The sequence below is a fragment of the Clavelina lepadiformis genome, chromosome 5, assembly GCF_947623445.1.
Source record: "Clavelina lepadiformis chromosome 5, kaClaLepa1.1, whole genome shotgun sequence".
Taxonomy (NCBI): Eukaryota; Metazoa; Chordata; class Ascidiacea; order Aplousobranchia; family Clavelinidae; genus Clavelina; species Clavelina lepadiformis.
This window is the reverse complement of record NC_135244.1, coordinates 1,142,741-1,160,420: the sequence shown is the minus strand read 5'-3', so window position 1 is coordinate 1,160,420 and position 17,680 is coordinate 1,142,741. Positions and strand designations below refer to the sequence as shown.

The following is a 17,680-nucleotide window of genomic DNA, read 5'->3' as shown; positions in this document are numbered from 1 at the left end:
GGAAACACTGCTTTAGTTCATGGACATGGCGAGTTAAACAACAACAAATATGGAAGGAAACTGTCCACACAAATGTAATAATCAAACACAACTTACTAAACATAACTTGTATAGACTTTATCATATGTTTATGTTTTTGTTGTTCTATGTGAAATATGGATCTCGCACAAAATTCCCATGCATGGTACTAAATCAGAGAAAGCATAAAACATGACACATTGGAGTCAACAAAACTCTAATTGACAAATCATTGCGAAATATTATTGCACAAGTTTCATCTAAAAAACCATATGTGTCACGAAACAGAAAAAAAATACAATTAGAAGAAGAAATAAAAAACAAATCACAACTATGATGACACTTTTGCAGTTGTAATGAGGTGGTAGGAACTACAGCAGCTCAAAGTTATATGAAGTAACAGTGAAATAAACAAAACAATCAGAAGCAAATGAGCCAACACCACAACAAAAATACCAAACACAAGTAAAACATCACATTCTTTGAAGAAATTTCCCGGTTAAGGTGGATATATGGCAGTGCTATACTGTACAGTGTGCATGGCATGACAGGTAATTAGAAAATAACAAAGAGATGTACAAAGGATGTTGAAAGGAAAATAAACACAACAAATACCAACAATAAAAGCAATTGGTCAGTTCAAATGAAGTGCATGACAAACATGGCAAAATACAAGTGCTGGTAAATAATCACTGCTTTGATTGTTGTGTATTAGGTGGCAAGGCAAAATGTGATAAATACAAGCACGGTACTTAATCACTGCTTTCATTTGTTGTGTATCATGGTAAAACATAACTCATAATTACCTGAAACAGCTTTTGACTCCAAATCAAACAAAAGGCCACAGACAAATCTTCTAACCACTGTCCAATGCTCTTCAAACAGTGACGTTTCCACGAAATCTTGAAACTCCTCCAGCGGCATTCCGTAAACAACATAGGATGCTGTGAGATGTTCCTGAAAGGTCTGATGACAAAAGTAGAACTTCGTAGTGCTGCCTTCAAAAAGGTTGCAGTTCACCGAGCGTTTGGGTGCGTGAAGTTGCACAATAATATCATGAACAGTTGTTGGGTCAATGTCTGCATCTTTCAGCTGCTTATCAGTAATAATAACTTTATGGTTGTTTGTTGCAGTAAACGCAAGAACCTGCAGTTTCAAGACCAAGTCATCCATGGTTTTTGGAAATCGTATGTTTCGACTACCTTTTAGGTTTTCCATCACTGTTGCAAACAGCCTTGTAGGGGTGGAAGCATCACCAATGTCTTCTGATGGATGGATGTTGCTGGAAATAATCATTTGGAGCATCAAAGGATTTCTACACATGGACAACATTTGGCTTGAACTTTTCTTGATCTTACTCCAGAGATCTTCGTCAGCAAAGGCAAGAAACAACTCGTGTGAGTTGAAAACACTGAGATCACCTAGAGCATAAGTGACCTGGGGTCTTGCTAGTTCAGGGAGGTAGAGCACTGCATGTGGCCTGGATGTGATGATGAGGAGACTGTTGGGGAAGAAATGTTTTGTACACAAGTTAAAAACCAAGTCTTTGACAGGGACACGGGCATTGTCATTTATTTTTGGTGAAATTTTTTCCAAGGAATATTGCGCTTGATCCAATCCATCCAGGATCAGCACAATCTTGTCGGTGTTCTTCTGCATCCAGTAGAAGCAGGTGATGTAAAACTCCTCACTATGTCCTGGAAACATGTTTTCAAGCAAAAACTGTCTAAGAGTTAATGGTTGTTCATAATTGGCATCCATGAATTTCAGGTGGATACAGAGTCGCTGAAGCAGGGAAAAAGCTTTTGCCAGCCTTAGGCTGAGGACGGTCTTTCCAGAACCAGCGCTGGCAACAATGCTGATGAATTTGCCTTTTTGATCCAACAGATCTTGGAAACAAACTTCTTTTTTGATCTTATTTTTGAACAGTTCGTTCTGACCCTCTGGTTCGTATCTTTCATCAACAGTAACTGTATCTCTGTCATAGTAAGTGATCTGGTGAATTATTGGATGAACAACTGGAATTTCTTCTTTAGCACTGACACCTTGAAGACGTAACTTCCCTTCTTTTTCGAGGTAACTGATGCACAACTCCATCAATTTTCTCATGGAATTCCACTCTGTAAAATATAAACAAGACTGATTAAAATTACGGCACATTTTGTGATTAAACTGTGAGGCAAGTGTTAAAATAAGTTGACTGAAAATGAAATAGAAATGTTACTTAATTAAACTGGTGGAAGAATTTTCAAAAATATTCAGCAATGACATAATTTATATCTCAAACTTATAGCAAACTTGCCATGAATTATGATACACTTGTAGAATATTATTACATCATAAATGAAGTTATGATGCATGACAACAACTGATTAAAACTAACTGAACTGAAACGTTAACTGTAACTGAAAAGGTGCTAACAAGTAATGGCCAGCGAGCAGCGTAATCATTCCCTACAACCACAATCTACACGTTACGTCAAACAATTTTTAGTTTTCCTGATGCAGTGATGAATAAGAAACAAGATGTAAAGAGAATAGACTAGATCACTAGAGGATAATGCAACACACAGAAGTGCATGCTGAATATTCACCACATAGAATTTTATTAACTAAACAATGGGTGCAGGTTATACACCAGTGCGGGATATACTCCAATAAATACAGTAAGGCTTATTGATGAACTTGGAAAAAACAGGAAAATCACTGCTTTGTGTAAAATTCTATCCGCCCCGTTGTCGTCTACACTATATATGTGTTTTGCGCTTTTAAAATTGTTTAAACGGTGCCCCCTCCGCCAATTAATGACGCAAATGTAATTGCTCAGTTTTGTTTCCGAAGTGGACCTGAGTTCAGTTGCCTTTTTTACGGCAGGAGAAGACAGTATTTAAAAACCGTTCTTGTTTGTCATTCCTTTGATCGTGGAAAATACATCATCTCTTTTTTCAATCGGCTTGTTACAGCAAAGGAAACAGTCAAATTTGGGAACGCGTTATTCAATCGTGGTAACTTTAGTCCCGTACAATATACATATAACGTTATATACAATATATATACGTTATATACAATATAACGACTGGCAGATTTTACAGTTTCCATTTTCCTTACAATTTGAACACAAGTATTTTCAGTTGTTAAAGCACAAATTTTCATTCCCACAATTTTACAGATTCCAAAAGTACATTAAGTTATTGTACAGCCAGGATTGGTGAAGTAAATAGAGAAACACACTGACAAATAAACAAATGTTTTATTAACATAGATTGATAATTCAAGGAGACCGTCGGTTATCAGTGCAAGGAAAGATACACCGGAACCTAACACTGACATCTATCGAAACATACGGTATCGGGTTTCACGTTCTACATTCAAAGTAATCACCGTCTGATGCTTGCTATGACCAATACACATCAATTTGATATTTACCACCTGATCGGCAAACTGCTTCTACATTGCAAGCAGAGCAACTTGTCACCACACACCATGACATCATCATGACATCAGACGTTAAATGAAAACACAACTTGCATTAAATTTCATTTGCGTGAAACAATAAGATGTTTGAAGTATTTATTATTATTTCAAGATATTTAAATTTCAATTTAATGAGAAGTGATTACTCACTATCTTCATCAGATGAGCTTGCGCTGGTTGGTTGCGTGTAGTTGATGGTGACAATCTCAGCATCTGGAAATAGTTCACTTGACATTTATTGTTGTGTTCCCAGTAAAAATATAAACCAACCAAACATATACCGATATAAGATTATATACTTTGTATCTATACTATATACTACTTTTTATATAACCTACCTTTAATAACTGGTGATTGGTTGAAAACAGGATCAGTAATATTTACATTTGAGCTTGTGCTTTGCTCTGCCATGACACTTTTCAGAGCTTTATTTGATATCTTAAATAGTTTGCTCTGTAGAAACAAAAATATCAGTTAAATATCACTAAATACTACCAACATACCATATCAATCTATGAAGGTATAATTTGAGGGTAATGTAACCAATCAATAATTTCAGGTTATAGGATCTGTTTAAATTACTGTGTTTAATATTACGCTGTAATGAAAAGTGGGTATATGGTACCTTAACCTGTAAGGGTGTCCCACTACACTACAATGTTGGCTTGTCGAATTGTTTATTGTGGTCGATGGTATATGAGTCTCATAAGGTCGTTGTCTGCTTTTCTCACCCTCAGACTTAATTGTTCACCTTGACAGTCTATTGTCTGATGACAGGCTTCAATTTGCGGTGATCAATATTATAATGACTTGTTTTCCGCTGTTATAGCACTCGATCAAAGTCTTTATCACCTTGTGAAAATGACAATAAGGTTGTCTGTCTTAACACTGAACTTCTTCAAATTGAATTCAGCAATGGTTACACAGGAATGACAACTGTATAAACTGTTTATATTGAAGCTTCTTTGAACGGTTACATTTAGACAGAACATTGGCAGAATAAAGCTGCTGCTGCAGCCATGTTGCAGCTATTTTCTTAATACACACGCTGAATGAATGAATGAATGAATAACTCACGCAATATAGGCAGGCGCAATATTCAATCACGACCTAAAACGATAAACAGGAAATTATGAATAGGCAACACTACGCAGATTTGCAAAACCAGGAAGTATGCTTTAAGTCAACCTGTATGGCACATCATGCGCCGATCATCACATTACTTTGCATAAATTACTTGATCTGCAGAAACGTGATCTTGCGTTAAATAAGCCAAAATAAACGTTACCTGCAACCAATTGTCTACCTACGACATATGTGTCAAACTCCCGGCCCGCGGGCCACATCCGGCCCGCTTTTCAATAAAACTTGGCCCGCAATGCTATTTTATACATTGAACTATTTCCGGCCCGCGAGATTATTGTACAGTATAACCTAATTTTTTCAAGCAAGAAACAAGATTATAACAAATCGCACAATAGAGTAGCACAGCAGTTGCCCCATCATATGATAAAATAAATCGATTTATTCTAACGCTTGTAATCTGGGCTGCTTTTTTCTTTATTATTTGTTATTTCTTTAATGCTTTTGCAAGGAAATGAATGAAACATAATGATGTAACATGTATGTAAGAGAAGAATAACTTAATCAAAAATAGGCCAGTCAAAAATCGTCAGAAACATCAAAAATTTGGTCTTTTTTCGCTGCCTGTTCCAATTCATGTACTCGTGTCACGAAACGTTCAATAAAGTTTTATCCTTACGGCCCGCGGCGTTAAATAAGTTTTGAGTTTTGGCCCCTGGTGGGACTGAGTTTGACACCCCTGACCTACGGAGACGTCCAAAGTCCTTATTAGCTAACTTACATCCACTGCATTACCATACTTTATTTAAATGGCACCAGTTAAACATGTTGATTTGAAATTGTGACGTCACCATCACCGCCATCTTCGTTATAAATGCAAAATGGGTTTTCCGCAACAGCTACTTAACTAATTCATAATGCTGAAAAAATGTTTCTTCAAAATATGTTACTTGCTTAGTTTCAGATTATTTTAACAATTGTTCTTCGCCAAAATAAATTTATTCTAGAGCCTGCATATGCCTAATACCATTTTGTCAATACTCTGCTACGCTTGTCATCTTTCCTTGTAGTAAGTGCTGAAAGTTTTTGGAGCAAGCAAACACTTCTGCCGAGCAACAGTGAATAAAAAAGATAAAATTGCTTGTTTTACTTCTAAGCCATGGATCGAGATTAACCACTTCGCTTCGTTCCGGACATCCATCGAAATAAAAGAAACTCACTGAAGCGTGAGTGGTGTTTTGACGACTTTTGCGTCTTTAGGGCCTGTAGGCCTATCCGAAGCCCTATCTAAAACAATGCAAAGTACCATATTTCAATTTGAATTTGCTTCTAAACAAGCCCGGTCACCTGGCTGAGTTTTTGTATCCGCCGAGATGTAGGACAAAAGGTCTTAACGCAGTATTTTGAGCTAATTCTCGTATCTGGAATTCTCACACCAAATGCTTCAACTTTTTAACAACTTTTTTCCTTGTATTTTTCCAAAAAATCCGCCAAAAAGCCTTAACTTTGAACCAACACAAAACGTCAACTTTAGCCTGAATCTACACTCCGCACCCGCCATGACAACAGCAAACATTCACAATTTGAGGTCGCGTGCGCACTGGACCGGAACCATTGATACTTTTTCTATAGTGACGTCTTGCGACATTCGTCACAATCGCCGGGTTGCCGTTTTAAAACTACTGAAAATCGTACTACAGGCCCTTTAGCAACAAAGAATACCAACTATTAAGCACCCACGTTCAGTCGAGTTTTCTTTAGGGAATATAAGATATTACAGATGTTTATGCACAGAATATATCGAGGCGGGAGCGCTTGTGGAAAATCCATTCTTTATCTCTTGCTTATAATCTGTCTAAAATTTTGTGTCCAATCACACCTAGTAGCGCTTTTCAATGTACAATGAATTTATCACGTTTTCCTTGGTTCGGATGCTTCAATTTTCATCTTCACTCAACTAATTTTGTTACGTAATAACAGCAGAAGTAAACGGTTCTAAAATTTTGTTAATGAACAAAATGCTAAGAAACATGCGGATATCCCATTTATTGTTAACTAGTTAATTTGATTAAATCAAAGTATACCGATATGCAAATACTACAATGATGGAGAAACCTCTTTTCCACCATATGTTTATTCACCATATGTCTAAATTTATGGACTTCATTGCAGACACAATTTTCATTGAAACAAATTTCCCAAGCTCAGGTAAAGTTTAAATGTAAGCTTCCTTTGATAGTTTTATAATACTTCTGTGTTTTTTCTCATATACCCAACACTCATACGCAGCAACTTGAAAGAAATCTCATTGTAGCGGGAATTTGCTACTGCCGGCTTCCATGATGGATTTTAAGTTATGGTTTGTGCTGACATTATAATATAGCCAGCAGATCCAATGCAGCATAGAATTCTGTTTACGGAAATCTGCTTTACGAAACGTGGCGTTTATGATAGATAATGTTGCATACCAATAACTTCCTGTTTTCCGTTTTAAGCCGTGATTGAATATTGTGCCTGTCTATATTGCGTGAGTTATTCACAGTTGTTCATTCATTTGTGTACAAAATATCATTGCTGCAACATGTACGTCTTGTTGCTGTTGCTGTTCAAATGTTTTATCAAAATGTAATTACTCAAAGAAACTTCAATATAATCAGTATAAACAGTTGTCATTCCTGTGTAACCATTGCTGAATTCAAGTCATTATAATATTGATCACCGCAAATTGAAGCCTGTCATCAGACAATAGACTGTCAAGGTGAACAATTAAGTCTGAGGGTGAGAAAAGCAGACAACGACCTTATGAGACTCATATATCATCACTAGGGCAACCAGTTTTTTGACCTAAAAATTTTAAATTTTGACCTTAAAATTTGCAAATTTTGACCTCATTTTGACCTAAAAAGTTTACATTTTGACCTTATTTTGACCTAAAACGTTTAAATTTTGACCTCATTTTGAAAAACGCTATACTGATAGTCTCTACACTGTCTACAGCAACTTTCTAATCTAAAGCTGCATTTAAAAATGACAAAATGCTTTTCTAGTGTTGACTTTTTTTTCGTTTCTGCGTATTAAGATTGACAACTTGCAGTTTCAAATGCAATGCCGTCACATCGTGACGTCACCAAACGCGCTGAAAAGCCTTCCCTTTCTTTGTGTCTTTGGTTCTAAGTAAAATTTGCGGGACTGGAATTGTTTGCGGTGCAAGAAAAGAGAAAAACGGAAGAATAATATTACAAAATGGTTACATAATTACAAGTTTAATAGATTTTGACCTAAAAAAAGACCTAACGAAACAATTTGACCGTATTTTGACCTAACGTAACATTTTGACTTTATCTGACCTAATAACTTCTATACCACACGTCGTACAAAGCTGAAATTTGTTTTGTGCTTGTTTCATAGCATTCTGAGCAGGTAAAAAAAAATTGACCATATTGACTTTTGGTTGCCCTAATCATCACCTGCAATAAACAATTCGACAAGCCAACATTGTAGTGAAGTGGGACTATGGCGAAGGTTAACGCTGGTTACGTTGGTGGGTTGCTGACTCCTGACTCAGAAGGTTGCTGCTTCAGTTGTATGCTAGCTTCGCTCATATATTGAATAGAAAAAGACACGACCTTCTTAGTTCAAGGCTTTAATCGAACTCACGTCTTGTGCGCAAGCAGTGCAGAAAGGAATGGGATGGAAAAACGGACATGCAACGGGGAGTATTCTGAGTGCGCGAACCAGCGACAAAACAAGAAACACCCAACGGCCGCTAAATACATAACATCTTTCCTTCCCCGGCAAGAGTGAAAGAGGGGCGGGAAGCGACTAGGAAAACATAATGCGATCTAACAAAACATGCGTTTTCAACGAACGTTGAATAAAGCACAACTTACATATAGCCTACACCAGCTACAACTATGATTACACACAAAAGTTGCAAAAGTTGAACGTAGCACGCATATATGCGCTGAACTGCAAAAATAAGAAAATTTCAACATGTATCACAAATCATCAGATGTAAAATTTTTGTAGAAATGGTATTACGGTCTCGTCATATATTGTACAACAGTGAATTTGGGTGACATCTCAGCGCCACTGTCTTAAAGTATCGTGCAAAAAATAAGAATAAGTGTAGTAGCGTCAGCAGCGGGTAGGTCGTCACCTTCCCAAAACAGCCACTATGTGTACCGCATAACAAATGAACAAAAAGAAATATTTCTCTACGGCTGGGGTCAACCGTCAGAGCAGCATGGCAATTAAGGCCATTAAGATAAGCACAATCGGCAATATAACGCCATTACACGTAATAACAGATTGTGAGAAATATTTACCAAAGGTTATAATAAACCCTTGACAGGCACGACAAAGTGACAACTGGGCAATAAGAGACTAGGTCGAACTAATTTGAATTTAAATTTATGCGATAGTACATGATTCATGGACTGTAGGGCTATAGGCTAGGCGTCAAACTTAAGTTACCCTTTGTAGGTTTGAAAAAAAAATATACAACAAAATGGAAACGCTATACGCTATGGTACATATAAAAAAAAACAAAAAATCATTACGGAGTGTCCGAATACCGCGCAGGTTTCTTGACTGGCCTTCCACGTGTGGTGAATTGTTCAGCGTGCGATGTTTCGCCGTCATCCTCGCATCCGGGGTCAATTAAAGTATCATCAACCACACTATCGGCCTGCGGTGGCTCAGACACGCCAAAACCTTGCATAGGTTGTAGATACGACATTTCTTCAAACTTGTAGTCGGAGGTCACCACAATATATGGCGAAGGGTTTGTAGAGGTTGGTAGTTTGTCGAGGTTGTTGGAATGCAGAGGTTGATGGCGACAGGTGCAGATGCAGAGTTTATCAATCTTATCTTACGTTATTGACTTTAGTTAACCTACTACATTAATATCTGACTCTATTGTTGCGTGCGATTAGAATTCTCTAACCTTATTGACAGCCGAACGTTCTTATTATATTATAAGAAATACAGTTTACCAGAAAAGGCTTTTATTGTAGGTGCTGTACACTTTCTCAATATTACGCATAACCAGAAGTATAGCAAAACCACTGCTATTAAGATGTCTATTGATTTGCAATCACCACGATTACCGTAGTACGGTATTACATCTGTCTATAACTTTACGTCTGCGCCATCTTGCACAGAAGTTCGAGCTTATAAAACATTGTGCGATGTGCCGGAAATATATGACAAAAAAGGCATGAACATTTCAAAGCGTGTGAACGAGAAAAACAGTGCGTTTGTAATGCAATTTACATTCGGTTAAAGCTGGAAACAGTTTCTTGGAAGCGACTTGGTAACGTACAAAAAGGAGTTTTCACACGAAGTTATTCAGAGCAAGTTTCCAAATATTCCAACGATAATTGCAGTGTTTATGAAAGCTAGTTCATTAACTCAAATAAGTAACTGGAAAACACATTTCCAAGAATGATGTGGCGGAACTGAAAGTTTAAAAACTCCAATTGTTAACTGGAAAACACATTTCCAAGAATGACGTAATGGTATTACAAAAGCCACCCAGGCCGCCACATTCCTCCCCCGCTACGGAAGGAAAAAGATGACAATTAAAATGTAACATACTGAAGATGGCAATGGCGAGCAAGCACAAACAACAAAATGAAGTTATATACAAATGAATGAACTCTTACAGATGGTAAAATAACTACATAACAGAGGGTACCTCCGAGAGCAACAGGGTATGCAAATATAGTTTGAACTGGTCGTATAGCAGAAGTTTATCTGAAATTCTGCCTGCTTTGTCGTTAAGCGTCTCCAGCAAGTTGACAGAATGGACAGCAGGTGTGGCTGCTATCATGGAAAATATTTTCGTCACAAATTCAAGTTGTGGAACCAGCTCGAAGATCTCCTAATGAGATGGGTTGAGACAGCTAAACTCATGCGCGGGAATAGTGAACATGCAAGAAGGCTGGACCATTGAAAACGATACAAGCACAGGAATAAGCTACTAAGCATGCAACGAAGCAAAACAGTTACAAAATTGAAAGCGGCGACAAGGGAAAACGGCAAAATTGTACATGCAAAAGACATTAACGGTATTGAAAAGCAAGGTGATACACATAGTGAAACTTAAAGTGTGTGGGTGTTTGCGAAATCATCACGAGAAGATGAAGCGGGTGGTGCGTCATCCGAAGATCCAGACGGAGACGGTTCATCACGAGAACGCCGAGGCAAGGGCAACGGTCGTGGTAGCTGTGGACTTGCAACTGGCGCCTGCTGTTGGTGGCGCCAAGCGCGAATACGGGACACAAGGGATCTGGCATACTGCAAATGGTGCGGAGCTGATCGGATAAACCCGATGGTATGGAAGAGGGCCCACATCATGGCAAGGAGTTGCAGGATGAATATAAGGGCTGAGAGAAATGGATTCGTAATCTGCGACAGAGCAAGGAGTAACGTTTGTTTCGCGGCGTGTGCGAATGTGTCTGCGACGTAGGATCCGTTGATCATGGTTTCATCAGTAGTAGTAAGGCTTGTCATGACATGTCGCATCTGTTCCTTGAGAAGGTTGGCTTCAGACATAGAGCTGAGCAGCGATTGTAGATCAGTAAACGAATCAGAGTCAGGTAGCTCGTTGAGAATTTTCTCGTAGTCGGGTGCCTTGTAGTTGACGTGTATAGGCGACAAGGGTAAGTTGAGTTGGTGCACCTGCACATTTTCGTGCGATAAAGTATAGTTGTGATAAAGGACAGTGTGTCCCAGAACTCGGAAGACAAAACTTCTTGCTGGTCGATACGATTCCAGCAGGTGTACTCCCGGTAGGACAATGTTGTCTGAAATGAGTTGGCCGTATTGACTGTGGCCGTTTTGATCGCGATATTTGATGAGAGGACGTTGGCTGAATGCGTTTCGGTACGCAAGTGACGGTAAGACGGTACCGTTGATAGAGTGACATGCTGCTCTGGACATAAAATCTCCAAGGCTGGAACCCATGGTTTGATGTCCAAGAGTAGTAGTGAGTATCTCAGTAGGGAAGATCTTCCCAATTGCTTTGTAGAGTGTGCCAATTAGCTTCGTGAGCTGGCAATGTAGGAACTTGTTCTCTTCGTTGAAGGTAGTGAGAACTTCTGAAATAAGGTCGTCCTGTTGTGTGTCGAAGGTTGCAAAAAGTCGCTCGAATTGAGAGTATTGCGTGTGAGAAGGTCCACGCCTTAGCCGGTTAGGACGAAAAAGAGCGAGTCTGTCGAGCTCTGTACATTGTTGGTAGCGAAAGATAAAGTTGTTGTTGTCGCAGTGAATATGTTTGCCATAGCAGTTTTTTGCACGAGAGGAGCATTTCCTCCAGTGATGTACCGAGATCCCGAGATCAGGTAAGGAAACTCTATATAAGGACGTAGAGTTGTAATGGAGGAGCATCTTGTGAGTCCCAAGAGGCTTGGTTGGTGGGCAGTTTATATGCGAAGGTACTCGCCATATAAACATACGATTGCCCGTTAAGCAGTATCCACGCTCGATTGAGCACGATGCAAGAGATCCAAGAGACGACGTCATTGTGTCCGTGACGTAATCGTAGTAAATTGTAGTGTGAAACAAGAAGTCGTTGGTTACTGTTCCAGAAGCTGAAGTCGGCCAGACAAACTTATAATGGACTGCATTGCGTGTGGAGTACGCAGCAGGGTTAGACAGGATCAGTGGGCCATGTGATGAAACTTTGGTTTCATTCCACGATGAACATTCTGGGTTGTACGGTGGGTGTGCGTCAAAGGTGTTGGCCGATTTTTGATAACTCCCAAAAAAGAAGTAAGTTGTGCTCCAGGAAGTAATCTGTAAAGTGCAAACTGTTGCAGGAATCTTCTGGAGATGCAGATCTGGAGCAAACACGGTAGCAGAGCAGTTATGTATGTAGAAAGGTGTCTGCGTTTGACAATGTATGTCGTCATCAAAGGTATATAACCCAAGAGAATGCGAACGCTGACATAACAGAAATTTCTGTGTGTCCGGATGAAGATTCGTCTGAGCGGCGGATGTGAACAAAAAGAAACACGTAAGCAGCAGACAAACGAACATGTTGTGTTTTCAGTCAGAGAAACGTTTCGGTAGAATGATTTTGCGACCGGTCCGAGAAGTCTTTACAACTTCAGACGGTTTTATAGAATCAGGAGCAGTGACAGTAGGTGGTGTCGTTTGCTGTTTCGCTGAAGTAGCGGAGACTGACTGAGGAGCAGGATGTCGAGTCTGCAAAGAAAAATTTTGTTGATGCGAGGAGGATGATAGTGAGGGAGCATCAATATCAATTGTATAGCTAGGTTTGAGACGGTCAAGTGAGACGCGATCCGGTTTGCCATGGCGGGATATTACAAAATATTTTTCGTATCTTTCCAATACTGGAAAAGGACCAACATAAGGGCGTTCTAACGCACGTTTGACATGATCGCATCTAACATAAACGCGGTCACAATGTTTCAAATCCGGATGCACGTAGGACTGCATGAATTTTGTATGAGCTGTCGTTGGAGTAAACTGAAGGTCGTTGATGAAGTCTCGGTAGGCACCGAGGTAGCTGGATGTAGGAACTGCAGAGGCAAGTTTGGAGTCTGAAAAGAAACCACCTGGGAGCCGTAAGGTGTGTCCAAAAGCTAATTCAGCAGGTGTACATTTCAAATCCTGAAGATAGCGATTACGCAGGGCCAAGACAATAAAACCCAATTTGTGAAACCAACGTTCAGGTTCGTCTGAACACTTGATGGCGCGCTTGATTTCTGCATTTGCACGTTCTGTAATTCCATTGGAAGTGGGGTGGTAAGCTGTAGTCAGATTGTGTTGAATACCAAGCGAGCGCATAATTTCCGCCCAAGCGGAACTTATGAAACATGGTCCACGATCACTTGTGAGGATGATTGGAACACCGACCAAGGAACACCAGTGATTAACAAAGTAAGCAGCAACGGTTTCCGTGGTGGCATCAGGGATTGGTATGGCTTGAACGAAACGCGTATATCGGTCGATACACGTAAGGATGTATTTGTAACCGTGTGAAGTTGGAAGTGGTCCAATCAAGTCAACTGCAACATCAGAAAATCGTCCGTAGGGAATTTTAAATGTCCCCGGTGCGGTTTTTGTGTGGCGGAAAATTTTTCCTTCCTGGCAGTTTGGGCATTGTTGAACCCAGGTAGCGATTTGTTTACACATCCCCATCCATATAAATCTTTCCTTGATGAGCTTAATTGTGGCTTTTTTTCCAGGATGCGATAAATTATGTAAGTGCAGAAAGACTTGACGTTGGAAGGAGGAAGGAACCAGAACACGCTCTGTGTCAGTGGACACGTCACAAAGAATGGTAAAGTTATTATTGGGCAGCTTGCAGTCTTGAAGTTCGAGTGATGTTGTTGCGGTGCGTAGTCTTTGAATAGCAGGATCATTGGCTTGTGCTTGTGCTATTTTCTCATACTCTAAAGGAGGCGGAAGATCGGAGAGAGTATTAATGTTGGGTGCCGAAGGTTGAGACCTTGAAAAGAGGTCCGCCACAACATTGGCAGAGCCTTTGATGTGCTCAATGGTTGTTGTATATTCTGAAACGAACAACAATTGTCGGAACTGTCTTGGAGAGTAATGTTCGGAGAGCTTACCGAGACTTGAAACCAAGGGGAGATGGTCTGTACGCAAAGTGAATTGTCGGCCTGTCAAGAAGTAGCGGAAATGACGTATTGACTTGTAAGCGGCCAACAGCTCTCGGTCAAAGCAACTGTATTTACGTTGACTAGCGTTCAGCTGTCTTGAAAAGAAGGCCAAAGGAACAAGTTGATTTCCTTGCAATTGCTCTAATGTCGCTCCAATACCGGTCAATGAAGCGTCTACTGTTAGATAAGTTGGAGCATGGAGTTTCGGAAACGCTAATGTGCTAGCATTTGCAATAGCTTGTTTGCTGTTGGCGAAGGCGCGTTCGGCTTCGGCATTCCATGTTAAAGGGGCCGCGCGCTTGCTGCGACTGTTCGGAACCAGCTTGTAAAGCGGTTGTAAGGTTGTGGAACAATGCTTCAGGAAACGAAAATAATAGCAATAAATTCCCAAGTAACGTTTCAGCTGTTTGCAGGTTTGTGGCTGTGGGTAATCAAGAATGGCCTGCACTTTTTCTTGAGTAGGTCGTATACCTTCAGAATTTATGTGATGGCCAAGGTAGTCAAGAGACTTGCGGTTGAATTCACTTTTGTCTAAATTCAGCGTTAAGCCAAATTCCTCAAGACGTTGAAAAAGCAGTTTAAGATGTTCAAGATGTTCTGACAGGTTACTACTTCCAATGATGATATCATCGAGGTAAGCAAAGATTCCAAGGTGCTGAAGGGGACGTACCACTTCTCCTATGAGTCTGGAAAACGTCCGTGGGGCGCCGGACAAACCGAACGGAAGTCTTGTATATTCAAATTGTCCAAGAGGGCAAACAAACGCCGTTTTATGGACGTCTTCTGGAGCCACTTTTATTTGATGAAATGCAGCTTGAAGATCGCACTTAGAGAAGACAGTTTTACCATACAAAACATCGGAAAAACTATGTAAGAACGGAAGAGGATAACAGCTGTCGATTGTTTGTTTATTGACTAATTTATAATCAACGACAAGACGATATTTATTGCCAGAAGAGCCTTTAGGAACGAGCAAAGCCGGACTTCCATAAGGAGAATCACTGTAGCGGATAATTTCACGTTCCAGCAAGCTGTCAATTTCTTTCTTCAAGATCTGCATTGTTTCTGGGCTATATCGACGTGGACGCGCACGTACAGGAGAACCTGTGGTATGGATGTGGTGAACGATGGAATGCTTCACCGGTTTAACAGCTGACATGGGTTTTTGCAAGTCCGGAAATTGATGTAAAAGGTCTGCAACAGGATCTATTTGGCTGAGAATGGATATGTGAACAGGATCACTTTCAACAGGCTCTAACGTATATTGCTGTTGGTTTGGTACATCGACCAGATGCTTGGCTTTAAGATCCAAAACAAAGTTGTATGCAGTGAGAAAGTCCAACCCCAATATGCAGAAAGGTGTGTCCGCAAGCACAAATTCAAAGGGATAAGAAAAACGAGGGTGAAGAGAAACATTAAGTTGTGTAGTGCCATACGTAGTAATTGGCGTGCTGTTAGCGGCGAAAAGCGGAGTTTGCGGTTTGCGGTTTGATACGTCAGCTAAACTAGCGGACAAAAGCGAAGTTGCTGCCGCGCTATCTACATAAAAGTGAATACTATTTGCGTGATCATATACAGTTAACAAGGGGCAGCCTCTTTTTATAGTTGATGCGACCGACGGGACTGACAGGGTTAACGTTGCGTCGATCGCCACGCGTTTTTTGTCGGGCTGGATTGGTTTTCCCACATGCTACAAGTTGGGTGACAGCGGCGCGCATCCCTACCGAAGCGGGCGTGGTAATAACATAAGCCATTAGAAGCATCAGACGCGCAAGGGTAACTGCTACGTTGGTAGTCTGGTTTCTGAAATGTGTGGGATGAATGTGAAAAATTATATTTGCGTTTATTAGGAAAAGAAGAACCGTTTTGGCGGCGATTATCTCGATTAAAACCGTTGTTGCTGTACGATTTGTGAAACTGTCCATTGTTTGTGCGTGGTGAACGTTGTTGCCATGTTGAGTTAAATGAATTTCGTTGGTTTGGTGAATTATGATTTGTGAAATTTGTATTTCTTTGTCCGGAACTCTTTGTTGCATTGTTAGCGATAGATCGTGTATAATGCGGTGCTTCAGACAATTGAATTTGCTGTATTTGTGGTTGCATTGGGTAATCAATGTCATCCGTATCAGTGATAGCAAGAGAAAGGCTGTGAGAAGAAGTTTTCGGTTGTTTAAGCAGCAAAATTTCGTGCGCCTTGCTTGCAAGGTTCTGGAGATCGTGATGTTCCACGCTGGCTAACGCAATTGCGACGTCTGGTGGTAACGCTTTAAGAAACTTAGCACGAATTAGTTTGACGACTGGCGGAGTAAGATTCTCTTGACCTACTGCGCTCATTAATTCGCGCATTAAATGTTTGGGGGACTGATCGTGTAGCGTCAGGTCCGCCAACAAAAAATCTAAATGGTCCTCACGTTTATCAAAGTTTCTCAAGATTTCATTGATCAGTGTGTCGTAGCAGTTCTGTGTCGACGCAGAAGGTAACCGAAGGAGCGCGAGGTCTTTCGCAGGAATTGCCTCTACCGCTAACAAGTAACGATTAGTTTGAGAAGTGATTTGATAGAGAGAAAATTTATGTTCAAGGTGAGAAATCCACGCTTCGGGATTGAATTTCCAAAAGGTAGGAAGTTTAACGTGTGAAAACAAATCGTTTCGCAAAGTATTGTTCTGTGGTTGCGTATTTGTCCGTAATTGGTTATTTGCACCCAGACCAGATGGTCCAGCGGTGTCATTATCGGGAGGATTTGCAGATTCCTCCCCGTTTTCGTTCGACATAGTTGTATTATTAATTGACTCGTTGGAACGGTCGGTTGATCGTGTGCTCATGTGGAATTCTGTCTTAGCTCTGCCAGTCACCGAAGTAATTTTTCGTTGTGTCGGCGTGGGGGGTGGCATTTATCAAAACGGATGAAAAATGTTTTAGGCGGCGCACCGCAAAAATTGTTCACAATTGAACCAAAAAATATTTTACAACAAGAAAACTTTTATTTCAAACTGCAGCACAATGCAGCACAATAAGAATAGCCTAAGCTAAGTTAATAAGGTACAAGCTGATGAGCATGCACTACAAGCTATGTTGCAGCTAGTTAGCTAGTTGTATAAAAAGTGAAAAATCCACTTACCAGTGAAGAGCGGCTGTAAGGATTGGAACGCGTCGTTTTTGACACAAGAACGTCGGTGGTCACTGGAAATGTCGGTGGCTATTAGAACGTCGGGTTGTCACCAGAAATGTCGGTGGCTATTAGAACGTCGGTGGTCACTAGAAATGTAGAGGTTGGTAGTTTGTCGAGGTTGTTGGAATGCAGAGGTTGATGGCGACAGGTGCAGATGCAGAGTTTATCAATCTTATCTTACGTTATTGACTTTAGTTAACCTACTACATTAATATCTGACTCTATTGTTGCGTGCGGTTAGAATTCTCTAACCTTATTGACAGCCGAACTTTCTTATTAT

The 17,680-nt window shown here is 40.2% G+C and overlaps 2 protein-coding genes across 4 annotated transcripts in view; both read right to left on the bottom strand.

The window, feature by feature from the left end:
• Window positions 1–17,680, bottom strand: part of LOC143458635 (uncharacterized) — a 107,558-nt gene that overhangs the window by 15,843 nt on the left and 74,035 nt on the right. The gene's annotated exons all lie outside the window — the stretch shown is intronic.
• LOC143458634 (NACHT, LRR and PYD domains-containing protein 3-like) overlaps window positions 1–17,680 on the bottom strand; it is a 35,220-nt gene that overhangs the window by 5,860 nt on the left and 11,680 nt on the right. Inside the window, exons 1-4 of one of the 3 annotated variants that reach the window (XM_076955454.1) lie at window positions 4,123–4,593; window positions 3,830–3,944; window positions 3,642–3,704; window positions 825–2,138 (exon numbers count right to left, since the gene is read on the bottom strand). The exons of 1 other annotated variant lie outside the window; for it this stretch is intronic. In XM_076955454.1, the coding sequence (XP_076811569.1) occupies window positions 825–2,138; window positions 3,642–3,704; window positions 3,830–3,902 (1,450 nt within the window). In that variant the 5' untranslated portion in view covers window positions 3,903–3,944; window positions 4,123–4,593. Of the gene's footprint in view, window positions 1–824; window positions 2,139–3,641; window positions 3,705–3,829; window positions 3,945–4,116; window positions 4,594–17,680 lie in introns of those variants that run through there. One more of the 3 variants, XM_076955453.1, reaches the window with a different exon arrangement.